At 46.9% G+C, this 19,546-nt stretch overlaps 1 protein-coding gene across 2 annotated transcripts in view; it reads right to left on the reverse strand.

The window, feature by feature from the left end:
• Window positions 1-19,546, reverse strand: part of LOC104042146 (hexokinase-1) — a 45,253-nt gene that overhangs the window by 5,077 nt on the left and 20,630 nt on the right. For both annotated transcript variants that reach the window (XM_064464659.1, XM_064464660.1), the window contains exons 4-15: window positions 15,301-15,420; window positions 12,522-12,617; window positions 11,138-11,237; window positions 10,863-11,046; window positions 10,492-10,647; window positions 8,243-8,476; window positions 6,408-6,712; window positions 5,771-5,919; window positions 5,548-5,667; window positions 4,133-4,228; window positions 3,054-3,153; window positions 503-686 (exon numbers count right to left, since the gene is read on the reverse strand). In XM_064464659.1, the coding sequence (XP_064320729.1) occupies window positions 503-686; window positions 3,054-3,153; window positions 4,133-4,228; window positions 5,548-5,667; window positions 5,771-5,919; window positions 6,408-6,712; window positions 8,243-8,476; window positions 10,492-10,647; window positions 10,863-11,046; window positions 11,138-11,237; window positions 12,522-12,617; window positions 15,301-15,420 (1,844 nt within the window). The remainder of the gene's footprint in view (window positions 1-502; window positions 687-3,053; window positions 3,154-4,132; window positions 4,229-5,547; window positions 5,668-5,770; window positions 5,920-6,407; window positions 6,713-8,242; window positions 8,477-10,491; window positions 10,648-10,862; window positions 11,047-11,137; window positions 11,238-12,521; window positions 12,618-15,300; window positions 15,421-19,546) is intronic.

Consider the following 19,546-nt stretch of genomic DNA (forward strand, 5'->3'; position numbering starts at 1 on the left):
CAGCCCAGCTTTATCGGTGCTGGGTACACCTCCTTGTTATCCCTTCCTTGAACGGGGCAGGGAAGCACTTGCCCAGAGAAGAACTGGATCTCCAAAATGGGATCCAACCTCTGAGGCCAAGAAAGGCTGGTCCTCTAACATGAGACAGAGCCCTCTACAAAGTTCAGCTAAAAGAGCTTAAACTGAGACCAAGAGCAAAAGAATGACAAGCCATCCTAACCCCCTCAGTACAAGAGGGGATAAAAAAAAAAGGTCTCTCAGTAATTCCAAGACTCTTCAAATTCTCACCAAAAACTCTGCTGCAGTCCCATGGCAGCAAATAAGCTGCAAAAAAGCAGCAACCAGGAAAAGCACAGAAGAAGGAGATCCCACAGGATAGCAGGGCTGCAGTCATTTTTGACTCTTAACCTCTTCCTTCTCCAACTGGGAGAAATACAATTCTATCTTAAAAGCATTTAAGGCAGCCTGGCTTATACTTAGCACACCATTTATCCCGCAGTACCTTTGCTTTCCTGCATTTAGTGAATAGTCATCAACTGCTTTGTCATATATTGTCCTGATATCGTCCAGGCATCCGTTATCCCCGAACGCTCCCCACTCTGTGTTCACGCACATCCGTCCTTGCTCGCCATCCACCATCTCTATGTTTCTCATCTCTTCCATGTAACAGGCATTGCTGCCAGTTCCTGAAAGAAGAAAATACTGAAATTAATCTTTCTTTGGAAGAAAGCAACACAAGAATAAGCTCAACAGCCCTGACAAAACCTTCAGGGGGGGATCCTGAATGTGCTTTTTCTGAATGATGAAGACAAATCATCATTTGAAACACCACAAAAGACCCCCACTCTTCAGAAATCCTGAACTGAGGAAGAATATTACTGCTGTGGTGCTCAGGGTGGCTCAGAGAAGAGGCTCACCCAGGCCAGCCAGGCGCAGGGTCCCATACTACAGGGAGGAGCAGCAGCGCGGCACTTTTGGCACACCAACCCTCGTGTGCTTCTGAACCCAAAACTACAGCAATCGACTAGCTGCATTTTGAGGTTAGAAACTGCCTTCCACAAAGCCCATGGACCCAAAAATTTGCCAAACTGAAAGCCTCAGGCAAAGAAAAGCCATGGGGTTCTACCAGCTAATTGGAGGATATTTTTTAGTTCTTGCTTCTTTTTTTTTTTCTGATTCAAATTGCTTAAACAGTTTCTCCAGCAGGAAGGTTACTTCCGTGTTGAAATGATGCCAGATCTGATTCTGCTTAAAGGAAATCCTAAGGAGCACGGCAATTGCTAAGTGCTCCATGTACACACAGGCCTTAGGGAGCAAAGCTTTATTAGCAAAGAGAGGCAGCTTTTGCTGCTACCTGGAGCAAGTTTTCTTGAAGTCACCTACCAAACTCTCATTTAACCATGCCTCACAGATTCTGCACCAATTATACCAGCAAGACTGTTTTCCTTTGCAATTTTTTTAGGCTACTCTATCAATGAAGTCTGAGCAAAAATAGATCCTCCCACAGTACTCCCCTGCTGCAGGAGAGCTGAGCCACAGCACAGGGTTTGGGGGAGAGAGTCTGGGCTTGCAGACTGCGACCCAGGTTTGCAGGACCAAACCAGACCAAACCCAGCTGTGGGCCATCAGTTCTGGCCAACTTCCCAATGCCAAGTCTCACCATCCAGAACGAGCTAAGTAAGGGGTGCCTGAATATGTGAATACCTATTAAATCCAGGCTGTTAGACTGACAGGCTTTTAGACGATCTCCTGTTGCCAGCAGATGAAAAGCAGAGACCTGGGTCTCATCCGTGGCAGTTTCCAAAGTATTTAGCAGTGGAGACGCAAGGCATCGGCTCTCCTGGGCAGGAGAGGTGGCACCGGGCAGAGACAGGGCACCAGCGTGCCATGAACTCACCCTTGCAAGAATATTCTTCCCTGCCAAGCAACAGCAGGAAAGTTCACCCACCTCCCTGCCCTGGGGAGAGCAGGGCGACTGCCGACTCATGCAGGCTCCTCAGCAAGCACCATCAGGCTGGCCAAGGCAATTCAGGCAGGGCAGAAGGAGCTGTCAGAGCCCCAGGGCTTTTGCTCTCATTATCCCAGATGTACCCAGGCCACCTCTGACCCCCTGCTCTGCACACAAACACGCTGGCTGAAGAGCATATCTGGCAGAGTTGCAGCAGACGGTCCTCAGAAGATGTTCTCAGCACCCCAAGGACATGCTGCCCTTCCTTGCAGAGAACTCTGTCCCAGAAAACACACCACTGGGGCTGCGCAGACACAGCTTCCTACCCACACCGCGCCGTGCTGACTCACCCTGGACATTTTCCAACTGTCTGGAGGAGAAATCGGTGGTGTTTTATTTTCCTATAAGCCACCTTGCAACTGAAAGCATTCTCGAAGCTTGCAGGTGCTTCAAACCCTTCTCTCCCACTGAAAATCCATTTCTCTGGAGAGCTTTGGGAATTCACACTGCCTCGTGCCACAGGCACCCCAAGCATGGTATTTGCAAAGGCATCGGCAGTCGCCTGTGGAATTACTTCAGCTGTCTCACTGCTGGGAAGGGAGTTGTCAGTTGCTGCACTTTGTCTATCAGAGGTTTCCATCACATGCCATTCAGGAACTGTGGCTGTGTGTTACAAGTTTATTCTGAGAGACCACATGCTCAAGGGATGCTGCGGGCTACGTGAACACCCTGGCAGTGAAACTCTTAAGGGCTAAACTAACAGATACTCCAGGAGCTGGTGAGGCTGCCTGAGCCCACGTTTGCTCACTTCCCAGGCAGCGCAGTGCCTTCCCAGTTAAAACAGGCAGGATTTGCTCGGCATTACGGCCTGTGCTTATCTCAACTGATCATGCACAGAACTAAGCTGGCTGTTGAATTCTGCACTTAATTCCTTCACGCAGCTTGCTTCTGAAGGGATAGCTGTTAATCTCAAAATCTTTCACTCCTGGACACCCTAGCTGTATTTTCAGTTAAACACAGGGATGTCTCCACAAGAATACAGACGGATGTGTCAACGTGCTATTTAAGAAAAAGGTGCCAAATAAAGAGCAGCTCTAACACGTACCCACAATGAGTCCGATTTCACAGTTTGGGTCTTCATAGGCACAAGTCATCATTGTGCCCACTGTATCATTCACCACGGCCACCACATCCAAGTCAAACTCCTTTAGAAGACAGAAATAAAACAGTGAGAACTCTGGGTTTAGGGCAACCCCTCACACCAAAGGGGACAGGAAAAGGGTACACCATTGGGAACTCTCAAAGCACACTGAAAACAACTGAAAGTACCGGCCTGAATTTGCACATGGAGAAATAGGAACTTGATCTACGAGCGGGTAGCTAAGGCTCCCTGCCTACAATGGACTATGTCTTCAGAAGAAAGTATATTCCTGGCTGTTCTCTTTGGCTTGTATATACTTAAGAACAGATCTTCTGTACAGCCACGTGGCAGAGGGCTATCACCATTCTCTATTAAAGCAGAGTGGTAGCAAATCCAGTAGCAAAGGTTTCTAAGATCCTCTTTTCACTTGCTGATAAAACTCTGCTAAAATTAATGCTCTCCTCAGGCTACATTTCTTCCCTTCCCAGAAAAATTCAGCTAAGCTGCTTGAGGCTTTTTCAAGAACAAGGGTTGGGAGAAGGAAAAACTTGTCATTTAGGGTGCACTGAGGTGGATTCCTGCAATCACTACATTGAAAACTCCTGCCTTCTCCATGCTCTGATGCAGTGAAAATTGCCACAGGGTTTGAAAGAAGCCTTGAAAGTTCTGCCAAATTTAGCAAGTTAGAAGTCTCTGGAGAAAAAAAAAAAAAGCAATGAAACAAAATCCCCAGTGTGACTCATTTTGAGTAGCAATTTCAGTTTGGTGGCGGAACTCTCCCACTTCCACCGCACACCCTCCTACGTGGTCATCAGGCTACATGCTAGCATCAGACCCAGCACAGACACACAGCGTCGGGGGCTGCTGGATCTGGATCTGTTGCAAGGCAAACACCTTCTGTGCAGGCCAGGAGGCATGGCCCGTTTCCTCAGGGCACACAAACCCTACAAGAAGGAACCAGCTTGACCCATGAGGTCTGTCAAGTCTGGAGGGGAGGGAGAAGTAGGAGGAGAAAAAGAAAACAAAACCAAATGAAAATTCACCTCTCTTCTTTTAATTCCTTCTCTAAGCAAATACACCACATCTTCTCCCTCACAGTCTGTAGCTTTGAAACCTTTTGTCCAATTGAGAAGGATACCCTAAAAAGAAAGAAAATGGGTTATCAAGTTTCCTGGTGCACTACAGACTGCCCCCAAAATTCTACAATCCGCTAAGGGACGATCACGGAGCATTTCTATCTGATATCTTCCCTGCATTTGCTCACCTCCCAAGCCCGTAAAAGCACAAAATCACAGCGCTTCACACAGGTGGTCACAGGTTATCACACACCTCAGCTCCAACCCCACGGTCCAAGCAAACGGCCATGAATATTTATGGCCAGTCATTACACGGACTCATAGAAGCCCTCAGCTCAAGGAGAAGGTTCTCCAGTATTCACCAGCATGGGTGCTATATTTTGATGAACAACCTGTCTTCTCGCTTAGACACCCTCAAAGTCTCCTTGGCTTGACCAAGCCAAGTCATCAGCAAGATGACTGCATTTTAGAGCTGGACATTTGAATGCTGCTCTTAACATCACTATTTCGTCCTTCCTTATATATGAATATTCATCTTATTTTAACTAAGACTCAAATGTTATTCTGTACATTTGACATTTCAAATCCTTTAGTGTGAGGTTATACAGAAGAGTCTCTATGAAAAGGAATAACCCTTTACCTATGTGGAATTTGCATCTAAAACTCCTAATCATGCTTGGTCTCCAAAATTCCAAAGCAATGCAACAAACTCAAAAAAAATACATGTGACAGAAGCAACAAACAAAACAAAAAAAATGACAGAAAATACGTCTTTCTTCAAAAAAAGTGGTACATAGACAGGAAACTATTAACGGCTGCACAGGTGGAGTTGGTGAAGAAGTTAAACATGCAAGCAAAGAGGAAAAGGGTACATTTGGCAGGGACACGCTGCAGGCTACGCTGCCAGGGTGACAAAGTCACCGCACATGCAGGTGACTATGCACCTGCACCCTCATAGGGTGACATATGTCACCGCAGGGTGACAGAGCCGAGCAGGCCAGGGCTCCACCCAGGGGGACCAGATCAGCTGAGGAACAGGAGCTGGCAGCAGGGATGGACTTTTGCTTACTGCTCACCATACCTGGGAAGCATCACAGTTGAGCGGTTTTATACAATTGGAAAAAACACGATACCTTAAAAAAGGGATATCAGCACCACGGAAAATTTAAATGCTCTTATCTGTCACAGCCACGGGATGAGCAGCATTTGCATTACTACCTTTGAAGGAACTATTTATAGGAGCAGCTGTACTGGTCAGGGTCAGAGCATGAACCTTCCCCTTGTACAACCTCCCTGTAAGTGTCATGTAGATGATACGAAGGCAGAGAAATCAGGCCTAGCGTAAGCACAAAAGCAGATTCAAAAGATACTAAGGAACTTACAGCATCCAGACTGGTCTGCTTGCAAGGGAAGGAAAACGTGAACCCAAGAGGAAGACGTGCGCCTTTTATCCCCATATAATCCAGGAAGTCAGAAATGCAGGCGACGATGTGATCAAACAGCTTTAAAAAGAAAAGTCATCCATTTGAAGTTGTAAATGTTACGTACTCTTAAGAAGGTATTTAAAAAGTATAAGTGCTGCAAAAGATAAACGCAAATACTCACCTCTTCTCCTGTTCCCTGCATCACCTCTATAGGAATGGCATAGATTTTGTTGTGCATCTCAACTGTTCTCCTTTTACCACTGCGGATTTTCACCAGCAAAACTCTAAAGTTTGTCCCTCCGAGGTCAAGTGCCAGAAAGTCTCCATTCTCTGTAAAAAAAATATGTGTTTGTATTTAAAGAACCATAAGCAAAATCTTAGAAAGTGCTTTCCCCAGAAAAGCACTTTGATATAAATTCTCTTAGAAACTCTCAGTTGGGAAGATCTTCATGAAAGGAGGATTTTAGATGCTGCTCTGATTATTCCAGCCCTTTTTTTGTGTTTTTGTTACCCTGAAATGCAAAGAACTGGCCAGGTTGTGTGGACAGGGTTCAGGTTATGAGCCCCACTGTGGTTTTCTCCCCCCGGGCTCTAGCTTATTTGCACCCTGGGGCAATGACATGGGGCCGGTCTGCCAGCAACAAGCACAGGGGCAGTGCAGGCTGCCCTGCCCAGGGCTGGGATTTCCTCCTTTGCACAGCTCAGGAGGCTCCTCTTTCATTGCACCAGAACCAAACCCAAACCCCATCACTCTGAGCCCATTTTGGGTGCCCCACAGCTGAGCCAGTGCCCTCGCTCCAGTGAGGGCATGCCTCTACCTGTTCCATCGGGTGTGCTGCGGACAAAGGTGGGCAGCATTTTCACTTTGGCAGTCTCATGAGTCTTCTTCTTCAGCCCTGCTTCCATCTCTGCCCTCATCCTCTTCTTCACCTGCAGCAGCTGCTCGTGGGTGAGCTTGAACTCAGCCAGCGTCTCGTCAATGAGCCGGTGCTGTTCCGACAGCCGGTACGCCACCGCCGTCACCATCGCTGCTCCCTTCCCACTGCCGCTCTCCGACAGCAGGAACCGCACTTCCGAGTCAGGCACCAAGCGCCGGGTGGTTTTGTGCAAGCGCCGGGCATACCTGCGGCAAGAAGAGGCTGCAAGCCTGCTGTCTGTGCTGCCTCTCCACAGTCCCCAAAATCTATGCTGCTACACAGACTGACTGCAGGAGGAGTGAGGAGCTTCACCGTGCCCGAGCTAGCTACAGTCTCCCAAGTAGGAAAACTGCCGGGGGAAATGTAGCTCTTCCCTATGGCCTCTTTTCTGCTGAATACCGAAGAAAAGCCAGCAAAAAGCAGAATGAAGCATCAGAGTCTCACACCCTGAACGCGACCCTGGATGGGAGAAACCTCTAGTCTCCAATGCTGCTCTGATCTCCTCTCCTGGGCTCGGCAGCTGTCCTGAACTCAGTGGTATGGGGAAACAGTTCAGAAACAAAAATTGCCCGTGTATGTACCTTAACGTACCCTAGACTTGCCCACCTAGAAAAGCTATTCCAAGAATTCTATTTTGAAATTTTTTTGCTTGCCAAAATTTTATGGTTTCCTTTAACTAAGGAAAATCTTTTTTTCAACAAAATAATGGGAAACTGAAAAGGAAATGTTAAACATTTTTACCCTTTCCAAAGTTTCCCCATAAACAACACTCAGCCCTCCCAGCCAGCTCCAATGCCCAGCTATGCCCTTGTAGGCTGTGCTTCTGCTCCCCTTCAGTACCCACAGCTAAATCCTACAGACCGGAACCTGGCTTGTCATCACCAGTTATTATTTACTAAATAAAAGCCTTTTACCACAGTGTGCATAAACCATACCCGCACACTGCCTATTTCTTCCACTTCTTTTTTTCTGAACTTGGAAACTCTTACGCAGGTGCGCCTCTCCCCGTGCACACAGGCCAGCAGCCGCTCCCAAACATCCGCAGCGCTGGGTCTTGGGCACTTGGATTATTTTTGACACTAAGACTCACACCAAACCCTGTTAACAGGACCAGGCATACCCACAGCAACAGAGCTCAACTTCCCTTCTGATTTTTACATAAATCTAAACAGCTGTTTGATTGAAAATGTAACCTTCAAGATGGGGAAAAACAAGACTGAGCCAGTCTTTAAAAGGCCACAGAAATATAAGCACCATTTTCCACCGTTTCCAAGTATACCTTCAGCAGAAAAGACTGAAAAAATAGAGTTCAGCAGTAATTTTCAAAACAACTGAGTTTAAATTGAAAATGGAGATCAAGGTGCATCAATGCAGGTCTCCTCAAAGCCCAATCCATGGGCACGAATATTTTGTACAAAGAAACTCTCTTTCCAAGAGGTCTATTGAGATCCCTTAAGGCATGTAACTCAGACCACCATAGTTTTCACTAATATTGCAGTATCCAATTTTAGTTCTTTTCTTCGTGGTTTTGCTGGTTTTTTTTAAAATCTCACCCTACTTTTTCAGTTAAGGACATCTTTCCACTAAGCTCCCCATCACAGACCAAACCCCCACGTCCACGTTTCAGGTGCCTCATCTCACACCCAAACTGCATGTCAGGGTTACATGCTCAACCCTTTGCAAACCAGAGGCCATGGCAAGTGAAGAGCGTTAACGGCAGGAGCAGAGGGACTCACTGCGGATGCATCTTGTAGAGGGAGCCATCGACCCCCACGGTGGTCCGGAGACGGCCAACCCCTTTGTTATCCCGCAGCTGGTTGAGGATGGCACCCAGCGTGGAGGCTACCAGGTTGGCCGAGCGGAAGGACACGATGGTGCAGACATGCTGGACGGCGATGCAGTCCTCGTGGGATGGCTCCACCCCCAGGCGGGTTAAAATTTCTTTGGCTTTGTTCAAACCTTCTTTGCTCCTACAAAGAGAGAGCAGTAAAGGGTACTCCTTAGTGGGGGAGCTATAAAATGCAGGACAGAGGTGTATCCAACCATGGGCATCCCTGCCTTGAGAAAGGGGTTAGAAAGAAAACGTCTTAGAGGGCTGGACTGGGAAGCTCCACGAGGCTTGAAATAAAATGCTCTAAATATGCATTCATTCATGGATAGAAGCAGCTTTCAGTTAAAGTCTGGTGCAAACATGGCACCAACAAAACATGCAATTCCAGGTACTATAGCAGCCAGCCTATGAGCAGGATTATTCCCGTGTGTATCCAAGAGCCTACCCTCCTTCAAGTTCATTTCCCACAAGGCAACGGGCACACTGGGTCACTGGAAACCTGTCAAACAACAATCTCTCCAACACAGACCACGTTTTTGTTGTGCCATATGGTCAGACCAAGTCTCATGCCGAGCAAGCCTCCTGTACTTTGAAAGCAAAAGCACAAAGCATGGGAGTGGCACCAGCCCCATCCTGCGGAGCCGAGGTGTCCCCCAGGAGCACAGCACGTAGCTCAGGCTGCAGTTAGTCCAACAACACCGGACCCGAAGCAGAGCAGCAACCCTATGACAGCTCCTTCAGTGCACCCCCAAGGAAGTCAGCAAATTCCAAGCACTTTTACAGACCTGGAGAAATTAAATGCTTTTTCATCACATTGATGCTTTAGACTTTAAACAGCTTCTCCTCTCTGAAGCAGGAAGCACCAGCCCCACAATTCAGCACAGGCCTGAGCGAACACTTAATCCCACGCTTGCTTGTTCATATGTCTCAATAAATTAAGCCCAGTGTGAAAAACAAAACCCTGAGCGAAGGTTGCCTAAGTGATTTCATCCTAATGGGTCTCCTTTTAGACTTTTACAACCTCACTGAATTTCTGCCTCTTGCACTGCATTTTCCCACATTAACGTCCAGCCTGAGAGCAAAGTTTCTGGCAAAACTTACCCACATCCAACTTGGTCATTTCCCAGGCAAAAACACAAAGGGTCTATCTTGTCATTACTAACTGCACTTCATGCATCTTTTTAAGGACTCTGGCATCTTGCTAGTGTCAGCTAGAAATCTGAAGCTGCACAGGGATGTGGCCCCTACTTATAACCAAAGGGCTTTTCAGGGAGTGAGGTGGGATTTCAGGGCAAGTTTTGCTCTTAAGAACTGAATTGCTCAATAACGGCATTTTTCTCACTGTTGTTCAACATTACATTGGTCCATTACATGGACCTCTGTGGTTAAGACGAATGAACACGCACATTCAATGGAAAGCTGTTCAGATAAGACGGCCTGCAGGGACAGGAGTAGGACGGGGCAGGGGGCCACGGGCACTGCAGAAGTTACTGGCTGTTCACTTGGCATTGCCCTTGCAATCAACAGTACCTCTATACATGTGCACCAAAATCAGCAGCACTTCGGAAAGAAAAGACAAGCCAGTGACTACAGTACAAACTATCCAAGTGATGTGAATTTTAAAAACACAGAGGAAGAGCCAGTAAGCACTGACCAAAGGGGTGCTGACACCGTAAGAAACCAACTGGCGCATAGCTCAGAGGTCGCCACACAGCACCCAGCGCTGCCTACGAGACTGAATGCTCTGCCTTGTCACGCTTGTTTTCTTTCTGCCCAGCGATCCCGTGGATACAGCAAGGAACCACACAAGTATTTGCTAGGAGGCACTAAGCCAATTCACTCCCGTGTTTAGCTGCAGGGTAGCAACTTCTGAGTTTTTGCAAGCAGGGTAAGAGGTAGCACAGTGCATAGCCTGTAGCTGCACGGACTGGTAGGCTTTCATAGTTCCTTCCGACGCAGAAAAAGGGAGAAATCTTGGGGAGGAGGGCACAGACTGTCTGCTGGGGGTCCTCACATGCCAGCTCTGCACCTGCGCTGGAGGACGGTAGCCACCCCCGGTGCAGCACATCTCCCCACAAAGCAAAAAGAGATGCTGGAAAATTAACATTCAGAGTCACCATGAAACCCAGGGGGTGGAAAGGGATAGGTACTCACTTTTCTATGGCTGAAACGTGCTTTGTCTCAAACTTCCCTTTAGTGAGAAGCTCAGGGGTGATTCTCCCCTCAAAGAGCAGCCCCTCCTTAGCCATCTTCACCAGGATGAGCCTTACCAGCTCTCCCATGTACAGCCCGCTGACCATCTTCTCAAACCTGCAGGAGAGGACAGCAGCAGTCACCTACCTGCCCACGGGCAACACTGGGAGGCAGAGCCCAGCTGTGCCTCCACACAGCCCGGCCCAGCCTGCGGTTTGCCTCACCACAGGCAAAGTCGAGCTTATGTGAACTGCTGAATTCATAGCACAAGTGGAAAATAGAGCACAGAGGGGAAAAAAGCAGCAAAGCTCACAAATAACTGCCTCACTCACAGCTGTTTCCCAGGATTAAGGGATCCACGGTCAATCTCTCGATCAAACTCAGTCCTGATGTCTTCTAGCGAGCCATCATCTCCAAAGGCCCCCCACTCTGTGTTAATGCACATCCTGCCCTCGTCCCCTTCCACCAGGTCAATGTGTCGCATCTCTTCCATGTAACAGGCATTGGTGCCAGTGCCTTTAGGGAAAGGACATCAGAAGGTGCTAACCAAACAGGCCAGGCAAAGGGAGAGAAGCCACATGCATGCTGCAGCAGCAATGTGCGTTACCAATGATCAAGCCAACTTCGCAACGCTGGTCATCAAAACCACAGGTCATCATAGTCCCGACGGTGTCATTCACAACAGCCATGATATCTGCATCATAGTCCTGATGGAGGAACAAAACGTTACTTGGACCATATGGTTTCTCTGAAAAAACACTGCTTGTGTTCATCACCAGTTTGCTTGTGTCAACTAATTCCACAAGGAACAGGAGACAAATAATTTGTCGGAATATCACAGTTCATCTTTTTAAATATCACCTGTTCCGTCTGCCAGTTCCCTATCCCCTGTACCCAAGAAGATAACGAGAGCAGACTAATGCACCAGACAAACAATACAACAGCAGTAGCATAATCCTAGAGAGCAAAGGGCTGCTCTCTCATAAGCACCCGTAGGTGCTTCTTTCCTAAGGAAAGGGCTATACATGAGGGAGGGAGGAACTCTGCAGTTACACATCATGGAGTAATTTGATGCAGTTGCTTGAGGATACAATCTAGAAAATATTCCCAAGTTATGTATTTCTCACAGAATTCACTTTAAACATCTAGGAGTTTTATTTCAAGTGAAGATTTTAATACAAAAACTATAAGCAAATAATGCAATTAAATAAGCTACCCAAACAACACACACTCATTCATTTCCAGCTTCTTCAGTGTGTTATTCTACTTGATACCAAGTCGGATGATAGTAACTGACTATAGCAATGTTGTCTGGCAACAGTAAAACTCAGGTTTGCATGAGAGTCCACAACTGCCCAAATAGAGCAAATACTGCCCAGTTTCTGATCAATTTGGATGCCGAGTAATCAACATATCACCTGGCTACAAGCATTACGCAAACCCAAATTCATCCCATCTCACACTCAGTGTGCCTTTTTATTTGTTTAAATGAGCAACCTGGTCATCTTCACCCTCTATAAAACCAACAGTAAGAAACTGCAGGGAGCAACATAGCTCACGGAGCCTGAAATCCCCCTTCCCTCCTACTGTGCTCCTCTCCTGCTCCCAGGCAAGGCAGTTGCACAACTCAGTGGAGCCCAGACCACAAGACACAGTTTCTCAGGAGCGGGACATGTTGGTATCGCTGACAGGCTGCGGCACTGACACACAGCACTTTCTCAGTGCTAAAATGGCCGAAGGTTGCCAGCGACAAACCACAACAAAATACCTCAGTTTTGTGACATGAGGAAAATCACAGCTTCCACACAGCAACTCTGACACTGCTCCGTTTTCACAGCGAACGGCAAAACCGCACAGCTTCAGGCAAGAGAGCAGAGCTGCACCACCACTCAGATCACACGCTCCAGTCAGTGACATACAGTGTGGTCCCTGACAAAGAAACGCCAGTTTGCTGCGATACAGAGTTAAAAAAAGAATGAAGTAAAATTTACCCCACGTTTCTTGATGGCCCTGTTAAGCAGCTTCACAACATCGGCTCCCTCCACTCCGCTCGCTTTGAAGCGCTTCGTCCAGGTTATCAGAATACCCTGATAAAACAAGAGAGCAATATTCAACAGGGCACCACCGTAAGACCCAAATTCATTTTTCTTTCCTTAAAAACAAGATTTTATACTTCAAATGCATCTTCAGGTCTCTTTTCTTATATGACCTAACAACCCAACCTGAGACAATTAGCAGTCTTTACTTCTGATGACAGTAAGCTGAAAGATGGGAAATTGTTTTCCCCTCCCTTGCTAGAAAATGGCTTGTTTGCATTTTGCATTTTCAGCCCACTCTTCTCCCTGTTACTCCTCGACAGTTTTTCTTGGAAAACCATTTAATCCTTTTGGGCCACGGAAATTGACTGCTTTCAGAAAAAGCTGACTGCGCGGGACTGACGAAAGAGGAGGGATGTGGTGTTTTTATGTCCAGGACTCGGCTGCAGCGGGGATCAGACTGCTGCACATTTGCTGCCTGGAGTCCCAGCTGTCCGGGCTTGTTTCACTGTGGGATCATGTTTATGGGCTGAGGCAAATGGAAATGCAGCGATGTATGTCCCCGACTTACAGCATGCATCGAACGGAAATCTGGTATTGAATTCCTTGTCTGTGAACTGTCATAAAGAGCCTGCAAATCCCCCAAGGTGATGACTACATTTCATTTTTTTCTATTTAGATAATACCGAGGTGATTCAGAGCATTCAGTATATAAGTAAACAATAATAAAAGAAAGAAAAGAGCGTTGACAGTAGTCAACAGGAAAGACAACTCTAATCAGCTCAGCTTTTTATACCCACCACAATAGTCGCATCAGGCGTCCAAGAAGCTAAAAACCAGAGAAGCTGAAGCTTACAGGCACAAGCAGCCATTGCCCAGGTGTACATTTGCCCATATCTCAGCTTAAAAATCAACCACGTCTTGTGCACGTTTGCCCCCTCAGCTGGGATAGCGAGAGGGGACAGAGGGGTCAGGGCAGCTCTTTCCAGACTAGGGGTATTCTCCTACCACTAAACAACAAACTCCGTTTGCTTAAGTTTTGCCACCGTGCTGCCCTCATTAGCGCCATTTAGAAACCCAAAGCTCTGTGCTGCTGCGCAAGGAAACCACGGACAAAGCCCGCTCTCCAGGCACAGCTTTAATGTGCAAAAGGGTCCCTTGTTCCACGTAACCTTTATCTTTCAGGAAACTGGTCAAACCACGCTGGCAAAGAGCAGTTTCTCTCAGCGTGACTGGCCACTGACTGTGCTGGAAGGGTTTTTTGCTTCACCAGCAAGGCCTGGGCACCAGGGAGGAGCCCTTGGATTGCAGCAGGGTTGAGCGGGACCCAACCATGCGCTGCCACCTTGTCACCCTCAGAGAAACCAGGGACCACCTTGCCTTCTGCTCACCGAGCACAAGAAACCAGCACCCAGATAAGCACAGCACAGAAGTAGCAATCCAGGAACAAAACTGGCCCACGGACTCTGGAAAACCATATTTTTCAAATGCCCAAAATATCACAAAAACTCTCAGACAGAGAGGGATTTTTTGTTTTGGTTTGGTTTTTTGTTCAAGAGACACCCTCCCTTGTCTCTTACTATCCTCCTCCACTCTGCCACTGCTCATCTCCGAGTCTCTACAGGTGTCCCCAACCCATCCCACGTGCTACTTGCCTGCCCCTGCCCCACACAAGCATAATTTCAGCTTGCTTGAGCAAACCAGCCCACAAACAAGAGCCCTTCGTCATGCAGCTAAACAAATTTCTCAAGGGCAATTCAACTTCACAACCACATCCCCAGGGTGACTCTGCTGTGGTCAGTAGCCTGAGCCTCACCATGCACCACAGTCAGATTGGAGAGCTGCACTAAAATCAACTCATCTCTTCTGAACTGATGCAGGAAAAGGCAGCTCTCTGTTCCTAACTACATTCAGATCCTGAGTTAGTAAGCACCCTCGGTTTCAGCTCTCAGCATCGCTCAAGAAGTATGAAATGTAATAAAAATCGTGCCTCACCTGGCCTTCCTCAGCACCAACATCTGGGCAGCTGTTGCACCAGGCTAACCTACAGACCTGCAAGCTAGAAAAGCAGGTCGTGCTTTAACAGCGAAAGATCTTAGCGTTTTGTGCGGATTTCACTTCCCTGTATTAATTTGCTACACCGTTGCCATAGCAATGCTGTACCAGGAGGCTGCTGAGTCATTTGTGATACGATGAGCAGGAGGAGGAAAATATCATCGCATCCTTGTCATGGGAGTATCATCAGACACTTCATACAATGGTTGTTTCCAGCCCTTTTTAAAGCACGTAGCTTCCAGGTGGCCTGCCCGATCGCCCTTGGTGCTGAGCACCCAGGCGGTGGCGTGGCTCGGCACCGCTGCTCAGGAGGGAGACCCTGATCCACATCAGCGTGTGCTTTTGTGAAGTTCAGCAAAATCTGGGTCGTTCCAGTTACACCCCACGGAGAGGTGAAGAAGGCTGCACAGGAGGCAGGAAAAACCACCGCCATGTTTACATGGGAAACCATAATACTGAGGAGCTCAGGCAGAGGCAGTACAAAACATCAGATGCCTCTTCGTCATCTGCTAACCAGCAATTTCAGACAAAAACATAAACACAAACATGAAGTCTGACAGTGAAATATAACACTTATTTATCCCAAAAGTAAGACCTGTCTGGGACACTGCTTTCATAGCACTGTTTTAATAACACAGTAGCTCTTCTGCATATTAAGAAAATTGTGAAATCTTCTTACCTCATCTAGCTTGGATTGTCGACATGGGAAAGAAAATGTAAACCCGACGGGCAATTTCTTGTCTTTGATTTGTTGTTTCTCCATAAAGTCTCCCAGGCATTCAGCAACATGATCAAAAAGCTATAAGAAAACAAAAAGTACAAAACCACCACAATTAGAGATACACTTTAAGGGAGAAAATATTTCAAACTGCATATGAAAATTGTACTGGGTGAGGGGAAAGGGGAAAATATCTGCTCCAAATTTTTCAAGATATATAAACGACATAGCTACGAAAATACTCTCAGGCAGTGTATATTAACACCTTAATAATTAATAAATTATGAAATACATTGTCCTTTGAAGCATCTAATTCTGCATGGCATCTTCTACACCCATATAAAAATACATTTCCTGAAAGAAGTGGCATGTGGCTCTCAAGCCTGCCATAACCCTTCTACTCAACATTTGTTGAGAACCAAAATGTTCTTTTAACCTTTCAGTAACAGGAAGGAGCACCACAAAAGAACATTTGGGATCCAGTCCCACAGGAGGTTGAGCACTTTTACGGTGGTGCTGAGAAGATATCACCTGCTTCACTCACGCATTGCTGAGACCAGAGAACCCAGCACTTTGCAGGAGCCGCTCAAAAGGACGTAATCTCTCAAATCTGTTCCTGAAGCACACACCAAACAAACAAAAAGGAAACCCAGGAGATTCGTCGAAATATTTTACATGCTCTGAGAAACAACTCAAAATGGGAACATTTTCTAAACTGTTGAACTACGCAGGCAGCCTGCACCAGGCTCACGGGTACCAGTTCCCACGCAGACGCCTCGAGGGCCCCTCAATGGCACCCTGCGACAATAGCACTATGTGTCCCCACCAGCCAGGCCAGGAGCCAGGCGTGCCAGGGAGCGTGTGGGCATGAAGGCAACGGATGTCTCTCACACTGAGGTATTTGGAAAGCCCCTCAGGTAGATCGCGACACTCAAAGCTGAAATCATGCCCTAACAATTGAAGCAACAATAATACACCTTTATATCTACTAGTACCAAAAAGCCAGATGTGCCTTGAACTGACCCATACCGCAAATGGGTGTCAAACTATTGACAAGCCGCCACCTGCCTCAGAAGATAACTGTGCTTCGCTTTTTAATTCCCTGGGAAAAAAAAAAAAAACAGATCCAACCCTATCTCCAGCATTGGCAGGACGAGGCCAGGGAAACTGCCCAGTAGATTGGGGATAATTGGGAGGGAGTACAAAAAGATATCTGTTGGTTGCAATTAACCTGCAAAGCTTTATTAAGAACAATTATTATAGAGTCCTGGACAGCACTACGGACAGGCTGCAGCAACTACAAAAAACAAAGATGAATATTTTGCCATTCGAAGCAGGTCGAGAAGTGGTATGTATAATGTTACAATTTAACAGAGCACCTTAAACCCATTCCTCAAATTAGGTCAGATTTGAGTAAGCAGAAGTACAGTAGTTTCCCAGGGAAAATGTTGCCATTCATTGTCCTGGGCAAATCAAGGACATTTCACTGAGTGCACGCAGTGAAACGGCATGGGAAAGCAATGAATGCCGCTGCACTTCTGTAAGACTATTTTCAGCTGTCCAGATGAAGGAGAGAAGAAAAGGAGATATGAAAAGAACTACAGTTAAGTAATAAAATATGACAACTTCTCCAGGAGGAATACAGAAATAACAGGAACATATGTTTTTATTATGCTTTCCATCTGAAAGTATCTTGCTAAATACTCAATCCTACTAAACTTTTAGCTGCTCCAGGATTACAAATGATAACCAGGGTTCAACCTCAAACCCCTCAGGAATTCACAGAGCAGGAAGCAGAAATATTGACTGTGGATGTTGCTACCAAAGTCCCTCTCATGCAATGAACCACGACTGCATAGAGAAGAGATGAGCCCTGCTTTTTAAGTCCAACTGCAACAGATCCCTGGTCACTCTGGAAAGTCTGTGCACCTGCCGGTGTTTGCCCGTGCGGTCCTGGCACGACAGTGCGAAGCTTGCCTCGGTGTGCTAGCGCACACCCTTGCTGCGAGCCATGCACCACTGAGTCATTAGGGCTCTGGGCTGGCAGCAGGGCGCGTGAGCATCACCCATGCCACAGCCTGCACAGGCAAATGCGGTTAACTATTAGCCACATTCTTGACACTACAGTAGCAGTGTCTAGTCAGTAATGCATGGCTTGGCCGTGCTACTGTTGTAAATAAAGCACAGAGGGAAGGCACTGCTCAAAAGGAGGAAAGAAAGAGCGGCATTTATTAATTTTGCTACCATTGATGGTCATAAGATTTTTCCTAAGGAGACTCAACGAAGCATCTGTATATGTGCCTGTGCCCATATTAGCATCCAAACCTTACAAATGCCAGATAACCCTGACAGGACAGTAGAGGCAACATTACAAAGTTCCTGTGGATTTCATTAAAATAGGGCAGGTGGATTGAGGAAAAATCCAAATTCCTGTCCACCCACAGATACGCGGTAGGGATCAGTGTGAGCCCAATATTTTATCAAATGTCAGAGAGACAGGCAGAGTGAACACCACAGCCAAGAGGAAAGGACCAGTCGGATTTTACACCTTTATAGACCTGAAGCGATACAACCACGAGATGCTGAGCAATATGATATCAGGCTTCATTACATGGCCATGAAGTTGCCTGCTCAGGTTGGGCTCCAAGAAGTCTCCACAAGGATGCAGTTGGCTGGCAGCCAGCAGTCTTTGCAAGCAACTGAAGATCTGAGCTCAAGCTCAAGTCCCTGAATGAGGAAGATCTAAGGAGCGAAGAAACCACAGCTTCAGATCAGGAGAACTGCCACAAATCCATAACCTACCTCCAGTGTTGGCAGAACATACAAAGCAACACAAAAATCAAGCCTCAGGCACGCTCCCATTCTCTGAGTTGGCATGGAAGACAGGCTTCTTACGAATTTTAGACCTGCTATTACACTGCTGAAGTCAACGAGAGTTTTGCCCTTGACTTTGACATGGAACTCTCTCCGACTGGCAAAGCTGTCAGCCCGTGCCTGACAGACGGGCAAAAATAGAAGTTTGAATGCAATGAAGTAGAAAATACCAAAACAAACCGTGCTAGTGAGGCATGAAGCCATAAATCGCAATCCTTTCAATAAGCTGATTATGTATTAGGCTTTAAGAGCATAACTCACTGAAGTTAATGACACAGCTTGCTGAAAAACATACTAGTAGCCTACCCCACGCAGGCTGTCCAGTCCAAGTATTCCACTAATCCGGCTCAGACATTTCAGAGAACCTCAGCCATACACATCAGTCACGAGCACCAAATCATCACCTGCCTGTGCACCTCCCGGCCATCCACCATGCTTGTCTGGGAAGCCTCACGGCAAGGTTTTAGTCGTGGCTGGATATTGTCATGGGACAACTTTGAACCCAAATGCAATTCTGATGACGCTTCCAGTTCTCCTCTTCTTTTCCTGGTACTTAAATTCCAGGAGCAGCTGTCCCCCCAGGGTCAGTGGAAGCCTTGCTCACCTCTCTTTCAGTTTAAAAGCCACGACAAAGCCTATCAGTCTGAGCTCCGTGCTGCTGGTTCCGACAGCCAAATAGCCTTCAGATATTTAAAAATTAAAACGCAAACATGACAAAGTCCTGGGAAGGATGCAGACCTGATGTCTCCTTACCACTCTTATCACCTTAAGACAGCCTGCCTTGCCTCCCTGGGACAGGCTTGTCAGTCTCCTGCTTCCAACACCCCTCGATGGACAGGCAACCCCATGCTCCAAACCTGCCTCCGGGCAGCCCACCCCACTTCCCTGCCTCCACCAGCAACAGGTACCTCAGCCCAGCTCCCCACCAAAACCATTCGGTGGGGAAAGTCGCTGCATGACCTTTTGGCCAGGTAACAAAGCAATAATGTTAGAAAAAGCCTTTACAAGAAAGGTATTTTATTGCTGTAGTTCAGATATCACAGCAATGCCTATATCAGTGCTACTTACAAGCCATGATTGCCACCTTACACTCACTATTGCATAAGGATGCAGCAGCGGTCATTAGATACATATGTCAAGGGTATTAAGGTGACTACAGAAAATATATTAAGGGTAGAAATGCTGCTTGTGTAATTTTTTTCCTCTTTTGTTCATTCTTCTGAAACAAGCTGTAAGTTTCCCGCAGGCCGCATACTCCTAAATAGCTCCTCATTTCAGTAAAAAGTGTAAAAAGCTTGCTGTTTCCAACAATGAAAATTACCTGTTTTGTCTT

Source organism: Phalacrocorax carbo, chromosome 13 (genome assembly GCF_963921805.1).
Source record: "Phalacrocorax carbo chromosome 13, bPhaCar2.1, whole genome shotgun sequence".
Lineage (NCBI taxonomy): Eukaryota > Metazoa > Chordata > Aves > Suliformes > Phalacrocoracidae > Phalacrocorax > Phalacrocorax carbo.